Source organism: Callorhinus ursinus, unplaced genomic scaffold, assembly GCF_003265705.2.
Source record: "Callorhinus ursinus isolate GAN/ISIS: 27379988/994484 unplaced genomic scaffold, GSC_fseal_2.0 scaffold1, whole genome shotgun sequence".
Lineage (NCBI taxonomy): Eukaryota > Metazoa > Chordata > Mammalia > Carnivora > Otariidae > Callorhinus > Callorhinus ursinus.
This window is the reverse complement of record NW_027397063.1, coordinates 37,268,653-37,277,761: the sequence shown is the minus strand read 5'-3', so window position 1 is coordinate 37,277,761 and position 9,109 is coordinate 37,268,653. Positions and strand designations below refer to the sequence as shown.

At 34.3% G+C, this 9,109-nt stretch overlaps 1 protein-coding gene across 1 annotated transcript; it reads right to left on the bottom strand.

Annotated features, from left to right (window-relative positions):
• Positions 1–1,632: 1,632 nt before the first annotated feature.
• Positions 1,633–3,237, bottom strand: LOC112821179 (olfactory receptor 5AC1-like). The gene is given in 4 exon segments (XM_025868499.2): positions 1,633–2,021; positions 2,024–2,477; positions 2,479–2,560; positions 3,200–3,237. Coding segments are annotated over 4 exon segments (927 nt in total). The 5' UTR covers positions 3,202–3,237.
• Between the last annotated feature and the right edge of the window lie 5,872 nt (positions 3,238–9,109).

Here is a 9,109-nt window from a genome sequence, read left to right as displayed (position 1 = left end):
GTGTAAATATCATAGCATATAATTGTTTTTGAAGATACTTCAAGTAAAACATGTTCCATGTACATTAAGAAATAAATATACTTACATTTACATAAATAATAAAAAATATTTAAGGATTACTTTTAAAAGATCAATTGTAATTACAGAAAAAAGGGTTTAATCAAAAAGAAAATTAAAATGTTAAAGAAAGATGTAGTTTATAGCACTTGTAAAATGAGTCACAAATACTGTGAAATTGCTGAAAATCGCCCTACAAGTACAGATGGTTTTTAAGGAGAATAAACTTAAGCATGTGGAGTATTTTTAAAAGAAATTTTGTGATTGGGGACCAATTGGAATTAATTTTAAGACCATACCAACAAATTGACTTTTTCCAATAATGTTTATATAAGAGATAAATAAATGTAAGAGATAAGAGATATTTATCATATGCCTACAGTTTTAGATAATACATTTAGTATATTTGTTGGAACTATTGGCAAGATTTAAAGTGTTTTAAAAATACTAGAACAATAGGCATATCTTCATTCTTCTACAACTTAAACTTAATTCTCATTTTGTATAATTGCTTTTCCTAAGTGAATGTGCTCAAAAAAGAAAAAACCCAGATTGTTCAAGGAATATAATTGTTTTGCCAAAAGAATTGAAGCACCTATGCCTATATAGTTCTAAAGTAAATTAGAATATATATATATATATTATATGATATATATAATATCTTTTAAGTGATCACATCCCTGACCTGGAAGTAAATTAGTGGGAGAGAATTCACTGACAGTTTTATATCCCTACATGCAAAGTCAGGTTCTTATCTCTGATCCAGCCTCCTTGCCTTTTCCCTAGTCAGCTCCACCTAAAACTGATAGGAATAGTAATGCAACCACAAGGTTGATCGAAATTGTTTATATTGCACTCAAATATTCCTAAATTTATAAATTATTGCATATCATGGTGCATGCAGTATCCCTGATTTAAAAAAAAAAAAAACAACAAACAGTGCATGGAATTACAACTCTGAGCTGTGGTTAATTTTGATGTTTCATTCTTTAATTCATGCCAACTTTCATTTTCTTCCTAGCATCCACAAATTTCTTTAGAAATTTTCATTTTTTTCCTAACTTTATCACCAAACAGTACATTTCTTCTCAGGAAATATTCTTCCAAGAAGCAGAATTTTATTTTATTAGTCAACTGGAATTACTATGTGTGGCAAAAAACAACAAAGCCGTATTAACTTGCAGGTCCAGAGCAATGGGCTGGGCTCATTCATGAACTAAATGACTAACCCTATATGCCAGCCTCTATTACAGCTATTTCTCACCATAATTATCTGTTTCTATCTGGAATTTTGGAAAGCCCTAGAAAATAACTAATTTGCAAAAGCCAAATCCTCAGATAAAAATAAAGCACAATGTTGCTAAATAAGCTAGTACCATAGATAATGTTCCCAAATTTCACTGGACCCATATCCAAGAAACCATAATGGGAAGTTAGGATGCTTCCATAGAGCTTATGAACTCCTCTGACCATTAGTCTTCTGGTGGAATAGCAGTCATGGCTTATCTATAGGACTTGGGGCTTTTTTCAGCAGATGATAAAAAAGAAACATTTTGAATATTGTCTGGCAACTATTTATTTCTTCATTATTCTTCTCAAGGTACCTATAACTTCTTTGTTCCTCAGGCTGTAAATAAAAGGATTTAGCAGAGGAATTATTATCGTGTAAAATAAAGAATACATTTTGTCATGATCTTCAGTGTGGCCAGACTCAGGATGCACATACATGAAGAAGAGAGTGCCATAGAACAAGGAAACAGAGAGCAGGTGGGCGCTGCATGTGAAGGCTTTGCTCCTGCCCTTTTCAGATTTCTTCATCGGGATGGCAAAGAGGATACAGATATAAGAAACCATGATGGTCATAAAAGTAAAGACTTGTATAAAGGCCAAAAAGATTAAAACCAGAAGTGTATTAACTGTAGGATCATTGCAAGAAATTTTGAAAAGTTGTAAAATTTCGCAGAGAAATAATGTATTTCACCGGACCTGCAGAAAGTTAATCTAAATAACAAACCCACATGAATTGCTGAATGTAGAAAGCCAATGAAATATGAAACACCAATGAACTGAGTACAGAGGTTATTGGACATCACTGCTGGATAAAGCAAGGAGTTGCATATGGCTATGTAGCGGTCATAGGCCATCACTACAAGAAGGAAACACTCTGTGGTGGCACTGGAACCAAAAATGTAAAATTGAGCCATACAGTCAAAAAGTGATATCACATGATTCTTGCATAAAAAATGTGTAAGCACCCTGGGAGTTACAGAGGATGAAGTACAAGCATCTGCAAAGGCCAAACTGCCGAAAAATAAGTACATGGGGGTGTGAAGGTGGGGGTCCTTCCAGATGAGAGCAACCAGACCAAGGTTGCCCACCATGGTGGTGAGGTAGATGACCAAGAACACCAGGAACAGGGGGGACCTGCAGCCCTGGACGATCTGTAAGTCCTGTGAGAACAAACTCAGCCATGAGTGTCTTATTTTCTTCTGCCATATCTGACCTGGCCAGACAGTAAAATAAAAGAAAAAAGTGTTGAAACAGTTACAAAAGAATCATAAAAACAGTGTATTTTTTGTGTAACATGTATTTCTAAAAGGTGCTTTTCATGTAATTAGCAATTTCTTCATTTTTACCTTTATATGTGTACTTTAATATACATTCAAAGTTTTCCACAATAAAATGTTTTAAAATGATAATTCACCTAAAGTAACAAGTAAATTTAGTACAAATCCTTCTCAATCCAACAGAGGTTTTAAGAACTATATATTCTTATCTTAAAATTTATATGAAAGAAAAACATTTCCAATTTTACCTAAGAAAAATGTATAGTAAGAACAGTCAAGAGTACGTTAATTTCTATTGAACTATAACATAAAGATATAATAATCAAAACATTAAGATAGTGGAATAAGAATAGACAAGGGGGGTCAATGCAATAATAGGCAGCATTCTCAGAAATAGGTTCCATTATATATAGAAGTGTGGCAAAAGACAAATATGATGTTTCAATTCGGTAGGAAAAAGATGATGGGTTTAATGGATTGTGCTGCCACTGTTGGCTGTCTGGATATAAATAAGGTTAGGCTCCTACCTAACAGCATAGATATTTTGTAAGAAATTTTGGAGACAACAATATAACATAGTGATTAGAGAAATTCTTATCCAAGAGAAGAAAGCCAATACTAACCATAGCTACTATATAATTTTAATGATTAGCAAAAGAGTATTGAACAGAGTCAGAGGGCATATAATAGGTTGGGAAATACATTTTACTATGTATATGAAAGTTACAGATTTATGCACAATATAGTATGTAATATAAGAATAACTTAAAAATAGATAAGAAAAAGGCAAACGATCTAAAAGAAGAATGAATAAAGGATACGAACAAGCAAGTTTACAGATGAATGAATCAAAATGACCAATAAATAAAATGAAAAGATGCCTAGTTTTCTGTATGTAGTAAATATACACACGTGTGCAAGTGCAGATGTGCGCACACACACACACAGATACTTCCTTTCTCACATATTAGATTAGCAGAAATTAAAATGAACAGATACTGCTGACTGAGGTGAGAGAAGTGCTCCTTTCGTGTTACTTGTGGATATACGAATTGCAACAGCCTTTTTGAAAAAGCAATTTTATATGATACCATTGAAATTTTTAATAAATACATATACTCTTTGATTTATCTTTTTGCCTTATATATACCCTAGAAATAGAAGCACAACTATACAAAGATAAATATACAAAGGATATCTAGTGCATTATTTTTCAAGGTGGCAAAGACCAGACACATCTACAGTGAGATGGTTAAATAGATCATGGTTATGTACATTCATATTTTGTAATATAATTCAGCCATGAAAACAAAGTCTTATTTCACTTGAATTGGCAATTTTCACAATGTTTTGTTACCTGAGAAGAATATGATACAGAGAAGTGTAAATAAGACTTCATTATTGAAAAATAAACAATGCATTTTTAAATCTTTTACCCGGAGAAAAATGTGCATAATAGAAATTAAGTTTATAGCACTGGTTTTTCTAGAATAGAAGTAGAGGTAGAAATGAGGGAAATGGAGAAGAGGAAAAGAGAGAAGTCAAAATAAAAGTTCTATGAGAACAGCAGCATATATATTAGGATCTCTTTCACATAAAATTATGTGATTGATTTATTTGTGTGTATATCTATGTAGGCCTTTATACGTACATAAAGAGATGTGCAAAAGAATAGTCTCCAACATGTTAGTAATGGAGAAAAGAAACAAGAATGATGAAATCCTATTGTTTGCTTTTTCAAGGAGATGTTTTGTCACTGAAAAGTCCATTGTAAAATTAGGATGCAATCATCTGTTATTTTTTGCATGTATATATCAGTTAAAGACAGAAATAGCCTCCAGGGAAATTAACATTTTCTTTTGGAAATTGTCAATGGAAGCCAACTTTTAACCATTGAAACTGGATACAGGGGCGCCTGGGTGGCTCAGTCTTTAAGTATCTGCCTTCGGCTCAGGTCATGATCCCAGGGTCCTGGGATCCAGCCCCACATCGGGCTCCCTGCTCAGTGGGAAGCCTGCTTCTCCCTCTCCCACTCCCCCTGCTTGTGTTCCCTCTATCACTGTGTCTCTCTCTCTCTGTCAAATAAATAAATAAAATCTTAAAAAAAAGAAAAGAAAGTAGATACAATTTGTTTTAATACCCCAAAGTTATCTGTAATTGTGTAAGATAGGGATTCAAATAGAACAAGAGTTTTTTAGAAGGTTTTTTTGCAATTTTAGTAATTTTTTTATTAATCTTATTTCTCCATACTTATTCTTTAGTCTCTGTTGTAAATTTAACATGTGATGAATAAAAAAAAATAACATGTGATGTTTGCATGAAATAATGACATTGATTTTTTTTCATGATTTATAGATAGTCTCTGAAAGAAGTTGAAAAAGGAGTTTTCCATTGAATATAGTTTCTTTTACATTACCATAAAAAGAAAAATAAAAACATTCCAGGTATACAGATTGTTATGGTATTTCCTGGGATGAAAAAACATTTTCATAATTTTATAGTCATATCTTTCAATACTGATGGAACATAAAAATTTTTTTACCATGAGAATATATTAGAAAAACTGAGTTTGTCTAATGTAGAAATAGGAACAAAAGCTCTTTTTCAATGAATCAGTGATCAGCATAAGAGAAGATTGTGAGATAGTATTCTATCTCCACTAAAAATAAAGGAAGAATTCATGAGCTTTGGAATTTTTACTTTTGAATAATACCCACCCAGAACCCCAATATATACAACAGAGGCAAAATATTAATTGAAAATTAAGAACTTAAGAGATTTTTGCCTGGCATAAACTGGCCCAACTTTCTTTATAATCTCGAATAACCAAATGTTTGTTTTTCCTAGTTTTAGCTCCCACAGTGTGTAACTTGGCCAAGAATTAGTAATCTCTGTGAATTTTGTCTCTAGAGTTATGTGATAAATGAGACAAGGAGCATTTTGCAGTTACCACTAGTGACTTTAGCCCATATTCTCGTGATTTCATGAAATTAAAGAATTTGTATTGTACTCAGCCACAAACTGTAAGCCAGAATTTCCCAGTCTGAAAAAAATTACAAATAAGTTATATTTGAGCTGCATAGCTTATGTCTCAATTAAGCAAACTTCACATTATGAAATTAACTCTGAATTTTTCTTACCACCATTATTGAATTTTTCTAATTTTCATTCTTCTGTTAACCAAAGTTTATTATTTAAGAACTCCCCCCAAAACGTGTAAAAATTCTAACTGAAATGTACACGATCAGACAGACATTTACTTCTGTCTGTCTAGATTTTGGTTGCTGATTTAAGTAGAAAAAACATCTATCCAGGATGTTAATTTCTTACTCAGATGTTTATCATACAGACAAATTACAACACTATATTAATGAAATTTATGAAAATTATGAAAATCTCTGCACTCTCACCTACTTCCTGTAAATCATGGGAAATTGGAAATGTTTTCTTGAAGTAACATAAAAGGTACAGAAATGAAGCAATATTATTTGTATGTTGATTTTCCTTGGAAGCTCCAAACTGGTGGGAGATAACATTTCTTCCTTCTATCTGCAAATCTATTCTTTAAAAAATTCTGAAATTCCCTTAATGCTTCAGAAGGATTCCCAGTAGGATGAAGTCAAAGTTGTTCTACTGGGCCTTGTGAGCTAATCATCAAATCATCTACACACAGCTAGTTATAACAATTAAAACTGTACATTGTGTCCTCAGGGTTCACCAGAGGGGCATGTTTATAAAATGTCACTGAATGGAGTTTAGAATAAGCTTGTTTTCCTTCCTCTTGTCTCTTTTAATGGTCCCACTACCCAAATACCTACTTGCCCACTTGGAAATCCCAAAGGTACATTAGACTTAACATGTCCAAATCTGAAATTAAGATCTTCCTCTATTCCACCCCCAAACCTGGTATTCATCCAATGTTCCCTGTCTCAGGGAATAGGGTCTGCAAACAAGTATTTGTGCACAACATAAATCAGGAACATATTCATGAAACTAATTTCTCCCTCAACTCCATTTTTTTGACTATTGCCTCTAGATTTTATGTACTAAAAATGTCTTAAATCCAACTATTTCTATTTGTACAGTTAATCTTAAAATCCATAATACAGTCATCTCTTGCTTGGGCTTATTAAATAACTTCCTAATGACACTATCTGCATCTGTTAACACACAGTCATCCACTCTTTTCTACACTGATGCCAGACTGATTTTTATAAAACGTATACCATTTCACCATCATCCCATACACATTCTCCCCACTTGACATGTATAAACAACTCCACATAGAGTAACAACTAAAATTGGTAAGCTTAAATATCCATTTCCCTACACTGAGAAATAGACCCAATAATTAACTGTATAGAGTTGAAGAGGTTTTTTTTTTTGCATTACATGTATATATTATTTACAGTAACCCTAATTAAATTTACAAATAATAACCAATATTTTAGTAGATCAACAGAATAGGTTAGTTCTTCTGTATGATAAGTATGAAGCACATGTTCTGAATTGAACAACTGTTCATTCCTTTTGATGAGTCAGAGACCCAAATTCTTTCCAACTTGTCACTCAAGCATTTTCCACACATGATTTCCTTCAGGGTTTGTGTTTTCATTTGGATCAAGCTAGAAGGGTAAAGTTAATAGGGGATTCCATATGTGAGGTGCTTATGAGCCAGAAATGTAAGTGATATACATCACTTTCAAGCCTAAACTCAATCATATCACTATAGTCAACGGAAAAGGGAGGCTGTGTGTTTAGGATGAAAAGAAAATAGATTTGGTGGTCACCTAACAGTTTCTTCTCCTTATTCTACTACAGTTTCTGATTCTCATTTACCCGTTTTACCTTCCTTCCCATGTGGACAGTACTTTCAGCATCTTCCCAAGGGAGTCAAACCCAATTTCCATTTAGCCTGTATTCCAAGAAAAAGCTAGGATCTCCAGTTGATACTCTGGTCTCTCCATCAAATCCAGCTGTTGCTGTTCTTTGGGAACCAAGATTTTTTTTAGTATTTTGCCACATGTTATAATTACACACAACAATATGCAGTTTTTGTAAGAATTGTCTGTCATCTTGTGGAAAACACGAACTTTACAAAGTTACCCAGTCTTTATCAACATAATATTGTCAATATAAATGAACCAGCCTGTGTTCTACAAAACATCCTGAAAATAAATATTCCTTCTGTTCTCTTAACCCATTACATTATCTTCTTAATAAACTTTAGTCCACTCAAAAGACTTACTCTTTTTGAGGGATCTACCCATTGCAAAAAGACATCTGTCCTTAATGTGATTTTCTGACTGTGTTACAGACTATCAATGTTTGGCTAAGTAAAACTGGATATTGGATGTTCAGAAGCTGCCCCCACCCCCAGTATTTAGCCTGTCTCTATTCCAGGGATCTCACTACATGACCAGCAAGGCTACCATTGTGTAGGCATAAATATAGGGTGGGTCTGAAATATCTGGAGATTTGGCAGTTGTCTGATAAGGTGTCAGAAAGTGTAGAATGTCACCCAACCTCAATTTCTCTGTGAGTTCTCCTCTCCCACATGCTCATTCCTACCCCCAAGTTGTAGCCCCATCTCTACCTTATCTGTCTGGCTTGAGTGAAAACAGGTACCTAATGAGCTGATTGTTGGAAGGTTAGTATAAATTCACTTGCTAATTTCACAGGATTTCCTACACTGACTTTGCTTTCTGCCTGACAAGCTTTAGGTTCTCTTTCAGACTGGACTAGAGACTCTGGTCATGTCCTCCCACATCTGGTCTTCACAAGCATGTCCCAAGCTACCTCTCTGAACTGAGTTATCACTGTTGGAATTGGGCTGTTCTCATGAAAAAGTGAGTCTCAAAAATTCAGAGTCCAAGAAGGGGATTTAATTGCTTGTCCCTTGTCTTGCTACCTCCCATTCTTTCTGTCATGAGGTCATGTCCTCAGCCTAGAGATGACCTAGGTCTACAATTCTAGTCAATGAATTGTTGAGCAATCCATGGAATAGGTATAGCAATATCCACTACCTCCTACATGGCAGAAAAGAAATTAAATCTTTTTCGTCTTTGTCTCTGAGATGGTATATGAAAATATGGGGGTGGCGAGGTAGCATGTGAGATGTTGGAAGTGGAAAGAAGGTCCCTAAGACCTTCTATCCTACTAATATCCTCACACTCTTATGGACTCTTCATTTTTTCAGGTTTTGCACCAAAAGCCGAGGCCTGTTGGAACTTGTGATCTGGTCTCTTAAATGGAACAGGGCTTGCCTGTCCTGAAAGGCTTTCTGCCTCTCCCAGCTCTCTAAAAAGCCAGCTCTCTACTAGCTTTTTCCAACTTTAAATATCATGAAAACAAACATAAAATGGGATATTTATTTATTTTAAAGATTTTATTTCTCTATTTGTCACAGAGACAGAGAGAGCGCCAGAGAGATCACGAGCAGGGGGAGGGGCAGGCAGAGGGAACAGCAGGCAAGGGAGAGAGAG